This window comes from Protopterus annectens, chromosome 1.part0, assembly GCF_019279795.1.
Source record: "Protopterus annectens isolate FY-2018-M chromosome 1.part0, PAN1.0, whole genome shotgun sequence".
NCBI lineage: Eukaryota > Metazoa > Chordata > Ceratodontiformes > Protopteridae > Protopterus > Protopterus annectens.
The window spans coordinates 1,772,758,287-1,772,779,068 of NC_056725.1; the positions used below are offsets into that span (position 1 = coordinate 1,772,758,287).

General features: G+C 41.4%; 1 protein-coding gene across 7 annotated transcripts in view; it reads right to left on the reverse strand.

Moving 5' to 3' along the window:
• CEP43 (centrosomal protein 43) overlaps positions 1–20,782 on the reverse strand; it is a 2,274,574-nt gene that overhangs the window by 816,679 nt on the left and 1,437,113 nt on the right. For all 7 annotated transcript variants that reach the window (XM_044069398.1, XM_044069434.1, XM_044069407.1 and 4 more), the window contains exon 11: positions 5,762–5,842. In XM_044069398.1, coding sequence (XP_043925333.1) covers positions 5,762–5,842 — 81 coding nt within the window. The remainder of the gene's footprint in view (positions 1–5,761; positions 5,843–20,782) is intronic.

Below are 20,782 nucleotides of genomic sequence, written 5' to 3' on the forward strand. Positions count from 1 at the left end.
TATGTAACTGGCCACTTGACTCATTTGTCGTGTATTCCCATGGTCCTGTGATCTTCATGTGGCAAGAGCTGAAAGGTTGTAAACTGATAGCATATTTCCATACTGAAGCCAAGTCATCTAGTAAATGGTTAAGAAAAGACAATCATTTCAGCATGACAATGACAAGATGAAATGTCAGAGAGACATGAGAAACCCACCACCAGTAATTCACAAGGATGAGAGAAGGAGTACGAGAGAAAAAAAAAAAAAAAAGACATCAGAAGAAATCTGCCATTGGCAGTTAGTTCCCTTTGGCTCAATAATGGCTGAGCGGATACTCCAAACAGTCCTTATATTTGCATTTACCCATCTAATTCGACCTGAGGTGTGTCTAAAAAGACTCAGAAGGGACCAGGTCACTCATGCAGTTAAAGGAATAGATAAATAAAAATGGTGCTATCATTTGAGTGGCAAAGAAAATAGAGAATTACCATGAACCATACTGAGTTTTCTTCCATTTTCTGTGATGAAAATTTCACAGTCAAGAAGTGAATCTTTGTTAAGTTTCTTTTTATAACAATAAAAAACACATTACTGCAACACAGAAAAAAGACTACTTCAAAACAGACAAACCTGTAGCACTGGATGCATGGTCCCTATACTGTCTAAGAGATGCTAAAAAGTTTAGAAGCTATGGAGTACTAATGTGCCTGAAAAAAACTCCAGCAATAATGTGTGCAACAACCTGGTATTTCAGGTAAACTGCTTTGCAAATCATCTGATCACATGATCTCCAATGTGCTCCCCATCACCATATGCCAACCCTGAACTATATGGAGCCTATCTACCCTTACTGTCAAGCTCCTTCTTTGATAAATTGGTCATTTTTGCTAAAAGTGGAAGTCACGTTGGTTGCCATCATCTCTTCAAGGGGGAGACTGGCCAACACCTGGGGAAGGAAACCGAATATTGCTGCCATGTTTGTCAGCCCCAATGGAATGCTCTACAAACAATCTTAATTCATTCTGGGCACAGGCATTAAATTATGTTGCATGTTGTATGCACAAAGATGTATACAAACAGCGCATCTGCTGATGTCCCTTCTCCACCTACACAATAAGTAGCTGACTAGAGTTAATCTGAATCCCATTTCAGTGACTGCACAGTTCTGTGAAACTTGGGTGCAGTGGGAGTTGAGAGTTGGATACAATCTCCACATTCAGAGGGCTTCATCTTCTGCATTCCTTACTAAATATGTCCTCTCAGCCCACCTTTCTATGGTTCAAAAGCTACCTATCCAACAGGTATCAGTCAGTAAAATGGCACTCCATCCTCCTCACCACCTCCCAGCCAATACTGGTGTACCACAAGACTCTATCCTTGGCCCTCTCCTCTAACATTCTCACCAATACTCTCCACCCTTCCACACAACAGGCCTCCCTACAGCATGCAGATAACTCCACACTCATTTGCACATCTGACAACTTGGCAGCACACATCCAAAAAATTACTCAGGATGTTTTAGCAGTGACTGAAAAAAGTAGTTATGTACTCACAATAATGTTCCATGTGTGGTGTCTATCTTGCCTTCATTCTTCACTGGTTGTGTTCAGAACCAATCCTCTGTTCCAACTCAGTCTTATACAAAAGCTTGAGGTCTTCCACTGGCTCGTGGCTGTATCCCTATCCCATCATGCCCTAAGAAAGCTCCCCAGATCTTGTTTGCTTGCCACTAAACAGATTGGGTGACTCCATTTTGGCTCTGGCTAAGTGGGAAATTTGTTTACTTATTATTGAAATATTTGTACTCTTGAATTTAACTATTACAGTTTACTAGAGTTTATTAGCTTCTTAGTTAGTTTAGAGTGATCGCTGTTCTAGTTTTTGCTTCTGGCCATCGTTTTTTTTCTTCCACTAAGCCTGTTTCCCCTCCCTATCCTGGCTTTAGTTTATTGCCTTAAGCCCATTTTAGTTAGAAGGCTTATTTTGGAAATTTTGTTAATACAAGATCGTTTAAGTTAGGGTCTTGTAGTGTGAATTGTTTTATGTTTTTCCCCCCATTATCGTGTCAGCTCATTTGAATTAGAGGGCTACCCTATTTCTGCTGTAAATTTTAAAGTTGCTCTTTGTTTTTTTTTTCTCTTTTTTCTTGTTTAAAAAAAAATAATAGTTTTGATAGTTTTATCGTTATCCTGTTGAGATCATTATTATTTATTGTTATTATTGCTATTTGACGTCGATATGAAATGTCTAAGGAACCTAAGGAAACTAGAACATTGGGGTTCAAAAAATGTGGAAAGTGTAACCAGAAAATGTCTATTACTGATGGTCACACTATTTGCGTATACTGCCTTGGAGCAGTTCATTTATAGGAATCTTGCGCCACTTGTCACTCATTCAGCCACTAAGTGCTGCTTAAGAGGAAAAATAAGCTGATTGTGACAGGTTTACTGAAGACCTCCTTCTCTGAAGCTCTTGAAGAAGGTCAGGGCACTTCTAAATCGAACAAATCTCTTTCCTGTAAATCCGAGAAGTTGGGAAAGAGGTCCTCTCCTTCCTCAGCTCAATCAGAGCCAGTTAGAAAATCGAAAAAAAATGACTTCTCTGGACCCAAAAAATCTCCTTCATCGGCTCCTTCTGTGTCAGTGCCAATGGAGTTTCACTTACGGAGCCAGTCTCTGGAATTGGAGCTGGTTTCTCCGACCTTGAGATCTCCTTTGCTGCAATCAGCCAGATCTCCTGCTTCCTCTTCTCGGTCCTCCAGGAGCCTTTCTCAACCCAGCCAGTGAAGAATGAAGGCGAGACAGGACATCACATCATAGTTTTGTAACTCAACTCATGCTCAACCCTACAAAAAAAAAAACTACTAATTTTTCCCTCAAACACTCTCCCATGAAAAAAGCAACATTTAAAGTCCTTTCTCTTGAAAATACAACCATTGAATTCACTTCTCATAGAAAATTATTACGGATAATGGTGGATGATAACCTTAACTTTGAACTGCACATACAAAAATTGCTTTAGAAAACCTCATCAAAAACTAGGGATGCTTTTTAGAGCCAAAAACTCTCACCAACACAACTAAAGCTACACTTGCCACTAGTTATCTCCTCCTCCTCACACTTCTTTATGGTGCTCCCATCCTTACTAAACTTCAGGCATCATAAAAATCAAAACCTAAACAATGCTATACCAAAGTTGTCAAATTTGCAACCAATGTTCCTTTCAGAAGCCACCACTGTAAAGCACTAAACAGCCTAAATTGGTTAGAACTACCCCATCAACTAAAATATACACAGTTTCTTATCACCTATAAAATTACCCAGAAAACATCTGCTTGTCCAGCACTAAACATTCAACACAACTATGTTCCTAGTCGGTCATCACAATCCAGTGACCTAAAACTCCTGTCTGTCCACAAACCTATCAAATCTGCTGGGTATTGTTTGCACTCGTATCATGCTAAGGCCTGCAGCCCCTTTTCACTATCCATTAGGTTAATACCCTCCCTCCTTCAAAACCATTCTGAAAGACTTCCTAGTCAAAAGCTGCTTCTGTTCTTGCTGAACACTAGAATAAACTATATCCCTAAATGTGATCAAATACGTATTCATACCTTACATCTCCTTACTCTTCCTTGTGCATTCACTTTCTATCAATTTCTCTCCCCTGGCTTTTTCTCTAAACATACCATAACTCTGGTCTCACTTTGTACCACAATTCATGTTTGCATTATACCAACTAACCTTTAATTTCTCTATAAACTATTTTTTTTCTCTAACTATTAAATCATCGTCATATAACTTGTATCTGTTCTTAACCAATGTTTTAATATTATGTCCAATTTGGTATAATTATTAAAATCATATTTGTTTCTTTGCATTATTTTTTAAGACTGTAAAATTACTATTCTTCAAATGCTCTGTAACAGGTTCATAGGAGATTACTAGGCTAATGGCACATGAGCCCTTACAATGCTAGCCAGTTTCACCCAGATTTTACCCAATTTTCTATCCCTAGGGAAAAGATAACAAGGATCAGCAAGTGTGGTTTTGACTATTTTTACAGCATGCCTCTGCCCATGAGGGACATGGGCACCACCTTACAAGTGAATTTGCGATTTACCATCCATTGGTCCAGATTGCAATTGAAGATGGTCAGGAAAGAGCTCTATTTCATGTGAATAGGAAGCCTTTTCCAGAGGAGGAGCAATCTCTGGCACACGTATCTGTCTCTCCAGCATGATCTATGCATGTCACAGATCAGGTTTAGATCTTTGGAGAGGGTAACATTCATCTAGTTAGGTTTGTAAATATGCAACATTTCCATCAGGGCTGGGTCAGAAACTGCCTTGTAGGTCAGGCACAGATCACCCCTTCAGTAACTGATAGGAAACTGAACACAGAGATAGAACTTTTAATTGGTCTACATATGACATGTTGGTTATACCCTATATTTTTCTGGTGAGAAACCTCTGATGACGCTTCAACTGTTGCAGGTGCCTGACGAGGTTTATGCCTAAGGTGCAATGCACTTTCTTACTGATCGGATGAGGGCTGAGTGCATCAGTACTATGACATCATTAGATTTGGATGTCATGCTCTTACCTATAAGCTGAGCCACACAGAAGGAAGGATTTCCTCACCACAGTGGACACATGGTCAAAGTTCAGATTACTACCTATCCGAGTACCCAGATCTCTCACCACTGGTTCCAATCTTAGGGGGATGCAATCAATGATGTAATTTGCAGGGTATTTGATTTCCCAAAGGGTATTATTATGCACTTTTTCACATTTATTTTGAGGCCATGGCTCTGACACCAGTCATTAGTCTGCCTCAGACCTTTCCCAAGGATATCAACATAGTTTGGGGAGTCAGTGATTGCCCCCAGCTTGGGGTCATCAGCAAACTTGATCAGCCAAAGGCCATCGACATTTGCCTTGACATCTGAAATGTACATTACAAACAGAAGTGGGGGCCCAGCACTGAGCTCTGTGATACTCCACTGGTCACTGGTCTCTTGCTGGATGTGGATTCACCCACTCTTGAGCCATTTGGTTATCCATCTGATGACTCAGACATTTCTGCCCAATTTTGTGAGTTTATCTATAATACCCAAGTAGGGTACTGTGGCAAATGCCTTGGCCAGGACAAAGTAGGCCATATGCACTGTCTTATCCTCACCCATAGCCTTGGTGACCTTCTCAAAAAAGTCCAGTAAAATGAGCAGGCAGGACTTGCCCTTAATGAAGCTGAACTGGGTTGGGTCTAGAGTCTAGAGATTTCCAATGTCATTGTTAATTATGTCCATGATTATCTGTTTCATAGTCTTGCATACGAGGCCAATTAGACGTTTCAGCAATACTTTGGATCTTTTCTCCCCGGGTCTCCACTGACAACGGGCTCCTACCAGTCAAACGTTCCCAGTAATCAAATGCCAATAAATAATCAATAAAGACAATCACTTTGGAAACTGCATCAGTTTAAGGGTAAATGAAACTGGACTTGAGGAAATTACTAGTTACCCCAGCAGATGCACTAACGTCACATGGGGCTCTCTTCATTAGCATTACAGATGATCATAGTATCTCTGCAAATAGCAAACATCATATTCTTTCTGCTTAATGAATTCCAGACAGGTGAATGTACAAACAGGAGCACATGACTATTTTCTGAGTAACATTTTACAATATCTTTGCACCAGTGGTATTCACATGTGTGTAACACATCTTCTAAATATTCTTTTGCAGACTGAAGTTTTACATTCCACAAATACATACCTTACTGAGTGAATTTTGAGTATTTAGCTTTCCTTCTAAAGGTTTCCAGGGAGCTGCTTTCTCAGAAACATCTGGCACCACCTAAAATAAATAGCAAAATAGTACCTGCAATCAGCATTTTTCAATTCTGATTTCTTATTCATCTTCTAATTCAGATATAATATACAACACTGATGGTGTGTACACTGAGGTAAAACAGCAAAAAGCAAACACATGCAGTACCAAATTGCAATAAGGGCACATGTCATGCAACATATTACCGAAGGACATACACTAAAGAAATATTTAGAGTGAATAATTAAACTGCTACCTCTGCTTTTCTATGAACCAGTAATTTTATAAACAGACAAAACATATAATATCTAAAGCAGAAATATACATCTTGGAAACATATTTAGTTTATACTGCAGCCACAAAGGAAACCAGAGCAATTTCATTTAAAATGCTGACTCTTGAAATTGGGGGCAGTTCTAAACATTACAACAGCAGCTTTATACCAATTATAATTGCAATGTACATTAAAAAAAAAAAAACAAGTTAAGACAATACCAGGCAGGTACTCACAGCTATAAACCTAACAAAGGGCATTCAGAAGCACTATCTGATGAAGTATTCTAGTTCAGCACCAGATGTAAAGATATTAGTAACCACATTTACAGAAGCCATCACTCCTATGGCTCATGTCAAAGTCCCCTGCCCCTAGTTTAGAAGTAGGGCCACTGGACAATTGCACCTACAAATCTCTGTAATTTCCACCAATTTCCAATTTGTTCTCTGCACACAATTCACAAATTTTAATCAATTTATGCACTTTTTGACTTAAAAAGCTGAAACAAATTGCATATTCTAGTAAATCTAATAAAGAATAACATTTCAACAAAATGTTGCACTATAACAGCAATAAACATCACTTTAAGTTGCCCTCTGCACTCTCAAGCCAAAAACCTGCTTGAAATCTATAAACCAAAAACGTATGGGACAAAGTCTATATTCACACTGCATAGCCAAACTATGGAACTCTACCCCAAATTCAATCAGAACTATACCCAGTCTCTATGAATTTAAGTCCTCTCTCAAAGAATTAACTCATGGCTCTGCCGATGCACCTCATCAGTATAATCTACATCAACAAATACTTCACATTCTTACTAACCATTCACAATACTATCTATACCTTTCAACACCTGTCCTCTCCCCATTTTTAGGGGAGATTTGTATATCTTTTTGTTTTCCTAGCATAACAGACTATATTTCTAAAACTTTTGCATATTCTGTCATAGTTAATTGTCATTTTTCAATTTTTTTACTACATCATTGGTATCTCCTCATGCGTTATCATAATTTATGTAGGCCACTGTCAATTTATATGCATATATGCTTTTCTTTAACTACATCTATACTACTATTTTATTTGATGTAATTTAACTCCCTGGATCTTTTCTCCCTAGGCCGCAACTGAAAATGGGTATTTATTATCCAATAAGATTTTCCTGGTAAATGTCAAGAAAATAAAACAAAAATAAGTAATTTTTCAATTGATTTATTCTGTGTCCGGTTTCATACTTCAGGTAATCTATTACAGCTTAATCACATGAATTGTGAATTAAAGCAGCAATTCAAGAACTTTTCAGTGTAGCAAAGAAAATTAATCAGGTCATCAACAGATTTATACATTCATTTTTGAGCATGGCACACATGTATAATTAGGTTTCCACTATAATCTGCTCAAGATAGGAATATGTGAATGAACGTCTAATATGAATGTGTTGCACTGCTTGATAGTTCAGAGGCTCTAAACAGGTACTGTACAAAGTTTTACCTGCACTGCATTTAAGGAAAATTCAGAATGAAAGCACTTAGACATGGTAGCACATCTGCCCAGTCCACTATGTGATTACAAATGTATCTGCAGAATATAATATAGCATATTATCAGATGGTGAGGGATGGGTACTGATGCCCATAGGCTTCCAACAATTCTTGCAAAATATTTCTACACTTTTTGGTGAAATACTCCACAGTGCTTTAATGGTCATGATTGAGACATGCTGACTGTTATAGACTCCAGCTCTTACCCTCAAGACCAGAAAAAAACACTCTTGTAATAGAAATAACTTCAGGATCATGGTTTATTACAGCATGAAACTGCCTTGTTAAATTCTTCTACTTTCCAAGTATCAGCAAAAGAAAAAGTATCCGAAAAGCAGACATGCAAACGGGTATATAATGTAGAAGAGGACATATGAAGTAGATACAGCCACCAGGACAGTTATCCATGCAAGTTATCATGAAAAACTTGGAGAGAGAAAAACAAATATAAATGAAGGCTTATGAAGCAGTCTTTGAGGACAGCAATACTTTAGATAGGATGGAGTGAAGGGAACAGCTATCATGGGCACAAACTCTTAGGGGTGGGGATGGGTGTGATCTGCACCTCACAAAAGTTGCTGATCCGGCAAAAGTGAGGTAACAGTATTCATTTAAGCAGTAATGATTTATAGTGCATGTCTGCTTACATGAATGCCTATTTGACTGCAGTATAAATGTGTGTTATTGAAGTAATGTGCTAAATTAAGCTCTCTGCTATAATTTCAGGAAAACTAAAACTTAAAGAAGAGTACAGTTGTGTAAGTAAACTTACTGTGGCAGTATGTTTGAATAGTTCACTGCTGTACTAGTCTAAACTATATGGGTTATATCCTGCCCAGGATATGGCAACCAGCCACCTTCCAAAGCTTAAGGGGCACCTTCCATATGCACGAACCACTAAACAGCTTGACAATAGTATAAACTCAGTGGTTAGGAGGCAAAATGTTTATAGAGTTTTCTTCCCTCAGAGTAACAGTGGCAAGGGCCCTACGCACTAAGTATGTGCCTGGTAATAACAGAAAAAGAAATATCTAAAATATAATAAAAACGGGGGGGGGTGGAAGGAGGGTGTTCCTACTACAACAGTGATCTATCCAAGCATCAGCTGTTATGGTAGGTTTACTTGCACAACTATACAATGTGTGCCATTAGATCACTGTTGCAGTATTGTAAGCTATATGGCTAGAATACTAGAGCTTAGAAAGAAATAGAGGAGGAGGAAGAAGGGTCAATGTCCAGGAGCCCCAGGAGAATACAGTCCTAGCACAGCCAACTCTGGTCCTACAGAAAGAGTCTAATTTGTAGTGCTTGGTACAAGTATGCACAGGTAACCAAACTTGCTGGGACTAGTATATTTCCATTCCTTTCCAAAAGCCATAGAAAGAGCCAAAGCCATGGTAGAATGGGTTTTGACCCTGCCTGGAAGTGCCTTATTATGATGAAAGTAACAAAAAGCAATAAATAGCATGATACAAGCATTTAGAAAGTGTCTGATTGTCCCTTTTCTTACCTTCATAGGAAATAAGTAGCTGATCTGAAATCCTAAATGTTTTTGCCTTGTCAGTGCAGTATTGGAACTGCCTGTGAACATCAGTGAGTGTAAAATTCTCTCTCTCCTACTTCTGGTTATGGGTAGATATTGGGAGATGTACAGCTTGGCTTATGGTAAACTAAAACCACTTTAAGCATAAACGAAGGATTTGCTCTTGGGGTTATCCTATTCTCGTGAAAAATAAGATAAAGTTGAATCACCCACCATAAGAGCTTGTAACTCAGATACTGTTCAGAACAAGTAACACTATTTTGCAAGATAATAGCTTCCAATCAGCCTTTTGAGCAGGTTCAAAAAGAAAAACTGTTAAGTTTTTCAAGAACAAAATTAGGATCCCAAGAAAGGGTTACACGCCTTCTAGGCAGGCAGAGATGTAAATGCTGTATTAGAAAAGTTTCACTTGAGGCAGGGCAAAAAGTGGGGGGTGCATAGGCAGACAAACAGATATGGCTGAGTAAAGCTAGATAGAAGAGTAAGAAAGGCTAGAGGATAATAACTCACAAAAATATTGCAGACCCAAAGGAATCTGGGCAAGAAAAGGGTCCTGATCCTTACTTGGGCACCAACTAGAAAATCTCCAATTAGCCAAAGTTGACTTTTACTATCGGGTTTCTTAGCCCGCTTTAATACTTGCTGCATGTCCTCAGAAAACAGGTGCTTAAATATATTAAAATTCTATCATTCAGGCAGTAAGTTGTAAAAATAGAAGGCTGGAGTATATCAAACATCCCCTGTCCTGTATTAATAAATACATCCTATGAGGAAGTTTGTGGTAATCCCCCTTGGCCATTTTCAAAAGAAAGAAGAACTACTGTTGCTTGGGCCAAAAGCGGGTCAATGCAATTATTCTGGGAGGGTCCTTCTGAATCTTTAGAAGAAAGATAAGTTGTGTAAAATCTTACCATATCCATAGGTGTCCTTCTTTTCCATATTGCAGTATTCTACTAGTGGGTTTACCCTTCTTCCGATCAGGTTGTCCGGCCAGGTTTCCAAAGATTTTCAGTCCCTCTTGGTGCATCAGACGTCTGACGTGGAGGCAGGAACGTGGGCCATAAAGGTGACGTCTGCATGCACCAGCCCTAAGAACACAGACAGCAGCCCCAGACAGAGCCAGCCCTGAAGGGCATAGCTTGTCAAGTAGCCAAGGAGAGCAAATGCAAGATTAGGAGGGGGAAGGTGGAGGGATACTGCAACATGGAAGAGAAGGACATCTATGGTTATGGGAAGACTTTACACAACTTTCCTACGTCCTTCTATTCTAATGTTGCAGTATTCTACTAGTGGGTGAGTACCAAGGGTCTATATCAGCTTATAGAAAGCTGATAAGAGCAAATGTTCTTTGATCAACCCCAAAACGTTGAACAACCAAAACAGCGAAGACACAAAACAGCAATTTTTTTCCCAGGGGGAAAAAAAAAAATCGCTGTTCTGCAAAAAAGAAGGAATACCAACTCTGCCATCGCACCACAGTGGAGGAAATGTCAAACTCCCAAAAATGGCCCAGCAATTTTTTTACCCTGGGAAAAAAATCACTGTTCTATGTCTTCGCTGCTAGGTTGTTCGACGTTTAGGGTTCGAACAAACAGAGTTTGCGCTCATCAGATTTTGATAAGCTGATATAGACCAGAGTACCAAAGCTCACTGTTGACTGGGAGGTGGCCTGGAAGAGGACTCCAGGAATCCATGCAGAATAGCCCTGGCAAGCCCTGCCCTGGCCTTTGAGATATGGTCCAGTTTGTAGTGTCTGGTGAAGGCGTGTACAGAAGACCAGGTAGCTGCCTCCAGAATGGAATTAGTGTCTGGGCCTATAAAGAAGGCTCCAGAAGAGGCCATAGCTCTTGTGGAATAGGCACTGACATTTCCTAGCAAGGTCTTCCCATGGTGTAAGTAGCAAAAGGAAACAGCCCTGGAAATCCAGGATGAAACTGCCTGCTTGCCCACCGCTTTCCCCAGAGCCCTGGGGTGAAAGGAGACAAACAGCTGGTCTGATCAGCGAAAAGGTCTGGTTTTATGCAAATAAAATCTGAGCTGTCTGTGCACATCTAGGGAATGAAGGACTCTCTCACTATCTCCCTGTGGGTTAGGGAAGAAGACAGGCAAGTAGTTAGCCTGATTCAAGGAAAGTTCGTTGACCACCTTGGGAGTGAAGGAAGGGTTTGTCCTAAGGGTGACCCTGTCCATATGAAAAAAAAAAACAGAAAAGGGGATGTAGCTATAAGGGCTTGAAGCTCTGAGACCCTTCTGGACAAATTCAAAGCTACTAGTAGTACAGTTTTCCATGTGCAAAACTTTATGGGGGCCTTGTCGGCTGGTTCGAAGGGTGCCAAAGTGAGTTTTTCTAACACATAATTAAGATCCCAGGGAGGGCAGTCTCAGGTGCAGAACACCCTTGAGGAAAAGTTTGGCTGAGAGTCTGGATGCCAGCGAAGGGTCCATAGCCAGGCAGTCAGAGATGACAGACAGGTGTGACTTTAGAGAGGAGTAGGACAAACCTGACTGTAAGAGTTCACACAGATAAGACAGAATCAGATGAATATCACTGTCCAGTGGATTCATCTGTCTTTTATGACACGTGGTAGAAAACCATTTCCATTTGGAGATACAGAATTTTCTTGTGTTGGGTTTCCTGGCCTCCTGCAGGACTGAAAGCACATCCTCATTGTACAGGTGTCTGAAGGGGATCAGAATCTTATCTGCCACAGGGTGAGGTGCAGAGACTGCCACTGTGGGTGTATCTGTGCCCCCTTGTGCTGTGTGAGCAGGTCCACTGAGGGGGGGGGGGGTAACTTGCGGTGATTGCCCTTGGACAGATGAAGAAGTAGAGGGAACCAGTGCTGCCTTGGCCAGCAGGGAGTCACCAGTAAGATTTTTGGTGAGTCGTGCTGGATTTTCAGTAGGACTCTCTGAATTAATGGGAAGGAGGGGAATGCACACAGGAATCTCCCCTTCCATGACATTGAGAAGGCATCTGCTTATAATGCCTTCAGGTTGTGTGTTCTGGAGCAATAGCTCTGAAGTTGCCTGTTTGGGGAGGAGGCAAACTGTTCTATCTATGGAATACCTCACTTGTGGAACAGATTTAGAAACACTTCTCTTGACAGCATTCATTCATGGCTGTTTGATTTGGTTCTGCTTAGTGAATCTGCCTGTGAGTTGTGCTGGGACAGGATGTAGGCTGCCTGGAGGGTGATTCCTTGAGAGCTAGCTAGCTCCCATACCTTTAGAGCTAGTTTGCACAGGAGGTAGGATTTGGTCCCTCCTTGCTTGCTGAGGTACCACATGAATGTTGTTGTCTGTGAAGATCTTCAGGTGGCCCTGCTGGAGGTAAGGTTGGAAGGCCTGCAGGGTGAGGAGAATTGCTCTCATTTCCCTGACATTTATGTGCTCTTATTTGTGTCTGTCTGTCCACAAATCTTGCACTATCCTTGGACCCACAGTTGCTCTGCAGCCCTGATCTGAGGCATCCATGTACATGGTCTGGGAAGAGGGAGGCATTTGTAGGGGTAGTCCCAAATTCTGGGCTACCTGATCTAGCCACCATTTCAGTTCTTGGCGGAGACAGGGGAGGAGTGAGACCCTGAACTCGAGGGGTTGTGAGTGCTGGATCCACAATGAGCGAAGGTACCACTGAAATTTCATGTGTAACCTTGCTAGGGGTAGCAAGGGGATAGTGGCTGCCATGTACCCCAGTAGTCTAAGGAACTGTCTCGCAGACAGTTCTGATGAATGAAGGGCAGAGAGAAGGTGGTGGGTAAGAAATATTACCTTTTCCCCTGGAAGGGAGGCCATCATGATGTCTGTCTTGATTCTGCAACCCAAGAAGACAATGTCCTGTGCCGGATTGAGATGGGATTTTGGGAAATTTATCAGGAACCCTAGAGACTGAAGCAGGAGCAGGAGGATTTCTCTGTCTGCTGCCTGAACTAAGAGGTTGTCTAGGTACGGGAATATTTGTATTCCCTTGGTCCTGCAGTAGGCAATCACTGGAGCCAGGCAGTTTGTGAATACCTTTTGGGTAGTGGACAGCCCAAAAGGGAGGGCACAGAACTGAAACTGAGAAGAGTCTGCTAGGAATCTGAGAGATTTCCTGAATGCAGGCTTTATGGGGATGTGGAGGCAGGCCACCTTTATGCCCAGGGTTGCCATGAAAGCCTGAGGAAGAATGAGGGGAAAGAGTGTGGGTAAAGTGAGCATCCTGAAGAAGGGGACCTTTAAGAAAAGGTTGAGGCAAGAGAGGTCTAAGATAGGTCTCTATGGTCTTTCCTTCCTGGGGACCAGAAATATTCTGGAACAGAATCCTTTCCCTTGAGAATGAGGGGGTACTGATTCTATGGTGCCTTGAAACAGCATGTTGTTTAAGACCTGATGGAGAAGGGGCAGCTGGGATGCAGGTGGTTGTGGCACTGCCAGTCTTGGAGGAGGCGAGAGCCAAGTCATAAAGTAATCCTCCCACAGGATGGATAAAACCCACTTGTCTGATGTGACGAGGGACCATGTAGGGAGACAGTGAAAGAGGCGGGTGGACAGAGGAAGGGAAAAAGGTGAGGGGGGGAGAGTTGTGGCAGGCAGTCAGACATAGCCTGCCCTGTCAGGAAAGGGAGGCCTCTGGCTAGCAGGCTGAGGTGCCCTAGGCTGAGTAGACTGTCTTCTGGGGGAGTCTTCTAGACCTGGTAGGGGCTTGAAGGCCTTGGGGTCTTTCTTATAAACTGAGTCTTTGCCAGATAGTACCTCTGGAACTTAGGGACAGGAAAGACTATGAGATGCTTGAGGTCCTGTATGTCCTTCCCTTTTTGTTGCAGAGACTTAAAAAGGTTAGCCATTTTAGCACCAAAGTGGGGTGAGTGGTCCAGGGGGGCATCCAGGAGCTTGGCTCTGAAGTCATCAGGGAGGGGCTGCGGGCGCAGCCAGGAGTATCTTCTTAACACGGATGCTGATGCAGCTGACCTAGCTGTGGCTCCAGCTGCATCATATCCACACATAAGGGAGTGCTTGTTCACCTGAGTGATCAGCCCTAGCAAGGAGGACAGGGATGTTTTAGCAGCACAGTCAGGGATGTTATTCAACTCCTTGGAGGCTTTGTCCATCACAGTAACAGAGTATTTAGCCATGTGAGACTGGTAATTTATTGCCCTAAAAGCTAGGGTGGCAGAGTTGTAAATCTTCTTTTCCCACCTCTCCATATTCTTGCTGTCCTTATCTGCTGGGAGGACAGTGGTGGTAGGAAGAAGCTTGGATGCCCTGTCAGTGGAAATGAAGACAGTGGCAGGGTCTGCCGGAGGGCACTTGAGCAAGAATTTGTCTGAGTCAGGGACCCTGTATAATCTATCCACCCTACAAGGAGCAGGTGGTTGGGAATCTGGATGAGCAAATGCATCCAGGAAGTCAGGGGGAGCAGGCAAAGGATTAGGAGAATCCATCTGTATGAAATCATAAAATCTCTTTTGTTGCTCAGTCTTGTCTGAGCATTCCCACTTGAAGTGGTCTCTCATCAAATTAACAGTGTTACTGAAGCTTAAGTCTTCCACTGGGGAATCAGGCTCTGCAGAGGTTTCCTCAGGAGATCCATAGCCCAGGGGAGATTAGATCTGGGAAAAGTAGTCAGCCAACATCTCCTCTGCTGGTTAACTCGCTGTCCTTTCAGGGATGGAAAGTCTGGGATGTAGAAGAGGTGGAGTAGCAGGAGCAGTTTCAGCAGAAGGCCTAAGGGCCATGAAGGCATTGTATAAACTTTGGCTGAAGGCCTGCCAATCAGGTAAAGATTCAGGCTCTGGAGAAAGATGTCTAGTCTTCTGTTTCTTTTTAGAAGGCCTAGCAGGTGTCTGTCTGGTGGTACGCTTAGTGGTTATCAGTGGGACGGCAGAGTCCGAAGCCCCCATCAAAGGCACTGGTCCCCCCCTGGCATCTGTAACAGGTGCCGGTATGTCCTCCCCGGACATGTCGTCTGCTCTAGATTGTGCGGCCTCCTGTAAGGTGCCCACTTTATCTGCTGTGGCAGATGCTGGATCCTCAACCAAGCTGACTATGGCTACAGGCTGAGGAGGGGCAGACGGAGGAGCAGTGGAAGTAGTAGGCCACATGGACTTGGCCCTCTTCCTTGCAGTTCGGGAGCCAGTCTCCATACCTAGCGCAATCTGTCAAATGCTGATTCTCGAGGTACAAATTAAGTGCATGTAAACTGCAATGAAGGATTTTGGGGATGAACAATTTGCAGATGACGCAGTTCTTATAATTGTGTTCCCTACCCAAACAGAAAAGGCACTGGTCGTGGGTGTCTTTATGGGGAATCTAGCGACCACAGTTGCACTTACTCTTACCAGATATGAACAGACTATACACTATACAAAAAAAGGACTAAAAGAATACCCAACAGGGTACTTAGCTTTGATTTGATTCAGATCCGACATCTGTGAGTAGCAGGAACACCTGGCGTATGGCTGGCGGCTGAAAAGTTCTGAGGGCTGGTGTGTGCAGACGTCACCTTTATGGCCCATGTTCCTGTCTCCACATCAGATGCCCGATGCACCAAGAGGGACTGAAAATCTTTGGAAACCTGAACTGGCAACCTGATCGTAAGAAAGGTAAATCCACTAGTAGAATACTGCAACAATGGAATAGAAGGACATCATTGGCTACCACACTAAAGTATAGTTGTGCAAGCTGTACTTACCCATAACAAATGTTTGAATTCTTCACTGCTGTAGTAGCCTACGAGATGTATCCCGCCAAGGATACAGCGACAGGCTAGCTTTCAAAACCTTTCATCCCCTCCCGCATTGGTCACTCTCTGTCTGCTTATAGGCTAAGCCCTTTTTGGTGGAGGCTACATAAACAGCTAGAGTAACTGAAAATATTCAGGACTTTCTTGCCCTTAACTAACCATTAACACCATCTAACTATACCTATTCATGTGTGAACAATAACCTATATATGAGTGTATGTACGTGTGTGTATATATGTATCCGTGTGCGTGTGTGTGTGTGTGTGTGTGTGTATATATATATATATATATATATATATATATATATATATAGAGAGAGAGAGAGAGAAAATGTATGTATTGTATATATATATATATATATATATATATATATATATATATATATTATATATACATATAAATACATATATATATATATATATATATATATATATACACACACATACATATGTATAATATACATATATATATATATATATATATATATATATATATATATTATAGTATGTATGTATGTATGTGTATGCATATATATGTATGTGTATGCATATATATGCATGTATACTATTGCATGTATTATTTGCTTCAATGTATATATGGAAAACTTAAACATTTATATACTCATATTCATTTGTGAAATATCTTGCAATGCTCTACCAGTTACTTACCTACTCTCACTGTATATTCTCTACACTTGTATTTTTAACCAAATTAGGGACTATACTCTTATTGTATACTAATGTATGCTACTACTTTGTAATTCTCTCTTGTAAATTTTTCTTCTCTCTGCAAACTTATGGAGTTTGTCTCCCCAGGACTCCGCTGAAAACGGACACTTGTTGTCCAGTCAGACTATCCTGGCAAACAAATGTTAAATAAAATAAATAAATAAATAAACAAACTACAATATGGGGAACTCATCCCAAACAAAACAAAGATATAAACTACAAAATCTAACAATGTATCACACCAAACTACATTCAAGGAGGAGGATGGTGGGCAGGGATGGCTACTGAAGAATAATTTCTATATCCATTATGGGTAACCGCAACTTACACAACTGAACTATGCTCATCATTCTCAATGCTGTAGTAGACTACTGTAGCTTATCCAACCTGAGAGAAGGAAAGATAAAGAGTCCAGACGCTCCTGGACAATGGTCTTAGCAAAGCCTACTCTAGACCTGGAAAGGGAATCCAGTTTGTAGTGCTTTGTAATGATGAACCTTAAGTCAGCCTGATAAGAAGATTCAAAGGGTGACATGGTTAGTTTTTCCAGTACAAATTTTTAATTCCAACGAGGGACCCACTTATGAGTAGGCTTTGGGTGTAAAACTCCTTTTGGAAACTTTATGATTATAAACAGACAAGAGAGAGGGGTTTTCAAGGGCAGGCACTGAAGCAAATAATACATGCAATAGTATACATACATATATATGCATACACATACATACACACATACTATATGTACCTATAAATGGCTGCAGGATTAACTAAAGAGGAATAAGAGGCCAGAGGATAATAACTCGCACATATTTTATGCAACAGTGGTACAAAATCCTTCATGGCTCCCTAGTCATATGCTATGCACCAACTAGCAAGTCTCTTCCATTTTCCAATATATATTCTAGTAACAGGCTTTCTTTTCTCATTCAGTGCCAACTGCACATCCTCATGAAAGTGGTGCCTAAAAGGCATCAAAACTGAATCATACAGACAGTCAGGTGAAGTTGCTTGATTTCAGAGTCTATCGAACTACCCTTGTCTTGTGTAAGCAGATCCAGTCTGTGAGGAAGCTTGTAGCAATTTCTCTGTCCAATTCCATAAGAAGGGAGAGACAATTTTGCTTGGGCCAGAAGGGAGTATTTCTGAACTTTTTAATTTTCAGAATTACTTTGGAAATCACTGGAAAGGATGGAAATGTATATAGTAACATCCATGATCAGAGGAATAAAAGAGAATCTGTTCTCCAGGCCTGCATGCAAGGAGTCCTGGAACAGAATCTGTTTAGTTGTCTGTTTTGAAAGTAGGCAACAGACCTACCTGAAGTATTCCGCATATCTGAATCAGTTCCACGAAGATCTATTTGTTGAGCTTCCACTCATGAAGGTCTGCCCAAGATCTGCTTAGTTTGTTACAATGTTTTTCCCTGATGGTATTAAGATGCCTAGAGACTTCTAGAATGCTGAAGAGCTAACTCCCAAGCTATCACTGCCAGCCTGCACAGAAGGTAAGACCTAGTGCCCACTTTCATGTACCACACAACTGAGGTGTTTTCTGTAATAATCTGGAAAAGATCTGGGTGCCAAATATTATGTAGAGACTTTATGACCTGAATCACAGCCAACATTTCATTAATAGTGATGTGTTTTACTCTGTCTGAACTGTCACATGGTCCTTGTACCTTTACTCCCTTTGAAACTGCTCCCCGGGTAAAATCTGAGAAACTCTATATACAGATTGTGCTGGAGGGCAGGTGGAAAAAAAGGAAGATCAGGATTACCAGCCGTCTGATACCTCCACCAATGCAGTTCAGACTTAAAACCAAACAATGGAATTTGAAACTCTAGGGATAAGAATGTTGGGTTCACCTGTTTTTCTCTCTCATATGTAGCCTAGCAAAGTGGATCATGGGAATCATAAAAGCCATGAAGCCTAGTCTCCTGAGAAATTCTCTAGCAGTAGCTTAACACTGGGGTGAAAAGTTCATGAAGACTTCCAGATACAAACCCACTTTCTCTTGAGGAAAGAAAGCCTTTTGCACAGTGTCTATCAGGCAACCTGGAAACACAATCCTGTGTGAAGAAGTAAAGGATGATTCTTTCATATTTATCTAGCATCTTGCACATTGTCAGTACATACACCTTTGGTAGGAATTCCTGACAACTGGGGAAAGACATAGCAGAAACAAGCAAGTCATCTAAATAAGGAAGAATGTGGATATCCTGCTGCATGGGCCACCACTGGTGCTAGACACACTGTAAACAATCTTGGTGAAGTGGACAGCCTAAAGGGCAATGCAGAAAATTGATATTTTGAACCAGACACACAAAATCTTAGAAATATCTTGAAGTTGCTTGCTTTTGGAATGTGAGGTAAGCATCTTTAAGATCTAAAGTTACCATAACACACTGATCTGGGATCAGACCTAACACTATGTGAAGAGTCAACACCTTGAATTCTGAAATCTTTACAAAACAACGGAGGAAATATAAATCCAAAACTGATTTCCAAGAGTATTCATTCTTTGGCATCAGAAACATTTTGGAGTAAATAGCCCTTTCCTATCTGATCTGCATGAGCATGCTTCATGACTTCTGCTTTTAACAAGTGTTGGAGCACTTGGGGAAAGGGAGACAACTATGATTGGGAGCTTGGGGGAATCCCTAAAACAGGGGGCCTTTTTCTATCCATTGCCAACTGTAACCCTTCTGAATTTTCAAAGCCCATTTGTCTGAGGCAATTTGCTGCCAAAAGGGAGCACGGAGTGGCAGACTGTGTGAAAGAGGAACAAATGCAGGGGCAGAAAGGAAAGGAAAGTGACTGGGCTTCTGGCACAGTCATTATGAGAAGGGCACCTAACCCTTTTTTGGAAAAAAAAATACCTTCTTTTTCGGATTTTTCCCCTCCTGCCATCTCTTCATAGGTGTCTGTTAGCAGGAGGCACTGCTTGCTTGTTTTTATCTTTTAAAGGGAGTACAGGATTTGGAAGGAAAGGAATGTATCAAGAGATTCACGGACACCATAAACCCTAGTCTGGAAAAGTTAGGCTAAGACCTTCTCTAGAGATTCCAAATACCTGAATACAGACTCTGCAGATATTAGCAAGTCATCCAAGTAAGGAAAAAGGTGAATGACGTGAGTCTCACAGTGAGCTACTACTGTAGCAAAGTATTTCTTAAACACTCGAGGTGCCCTGGATAGCCCAAAGGGCAATGCATAGAACTGCGAACCTGACACAACACTCCTAAAACAATGAACAAAGGGTATAAAATGGTACACATCCTTCAGGTCCAAGGTCATCATGAAGCAGTCATCCAGCAGGAAAGGAAGCACTGTTGGCATGGTTAGCTTCTTGAACTTGGGGACCTTGAAAAAGTATTCAGAAAGGATAGGTCCAATCCAGTCTCCATGATGCCTCTCATTTGGGAACCAGTAGCTTCTGGAGTCCAAAAAAAAAAAGTATTCATTCTGTCTGCAAGAAGGACCAATTCTATGACCCCCTGAGTTCAGCAATTGCTAGAGTATAGGAAGGAATAACAAAATCTGGTCAGACGGGTTATAGGAAACTCACGAGGTTGGAGGCAGATGTTCCTTCCACTTCTGACCTCTGCCACCGAAGTAGAGCAAATAGTCATTGGAAATGTCTGACAGCAAGGCTGTCTTGTTGAAAGCTAACTGCCAAGTCACTGTACCCAGAGGGGAAGTTGACAATGACAGGTGCAGAGCCTTGGCAAAGTCAAAAATTGGAAGGGGTTTTTTATCCTTTTAGGAAAAGGAGTTCTTCTCATTATGTTTGGCAGAAATCTCATACTGCTATTTCCTCTAAGTACATTGCTTTTTTTTGTATGGCTGGGACTTAGACAGCTGAAAATGATCTTGTTAGTTAGAAGAATATTTGAAAATAAGTTTACAGCCCTTGAATCAGTATACCTTTGTCATCCCAGTGTTTTAGATCTGATTAGCTGCTGTACCACATACACACACACACACACACACACACACACACGCACACGCACACACACACACACACACACACACACACACACACACACACACACACACACACACGCACACACACGCACACACACGCACACTTATAGTAAGTGAAGTATTCAAAATCTCATTTTTAAATTCATCAAAAAGGATGTGACTGAGTAGCCG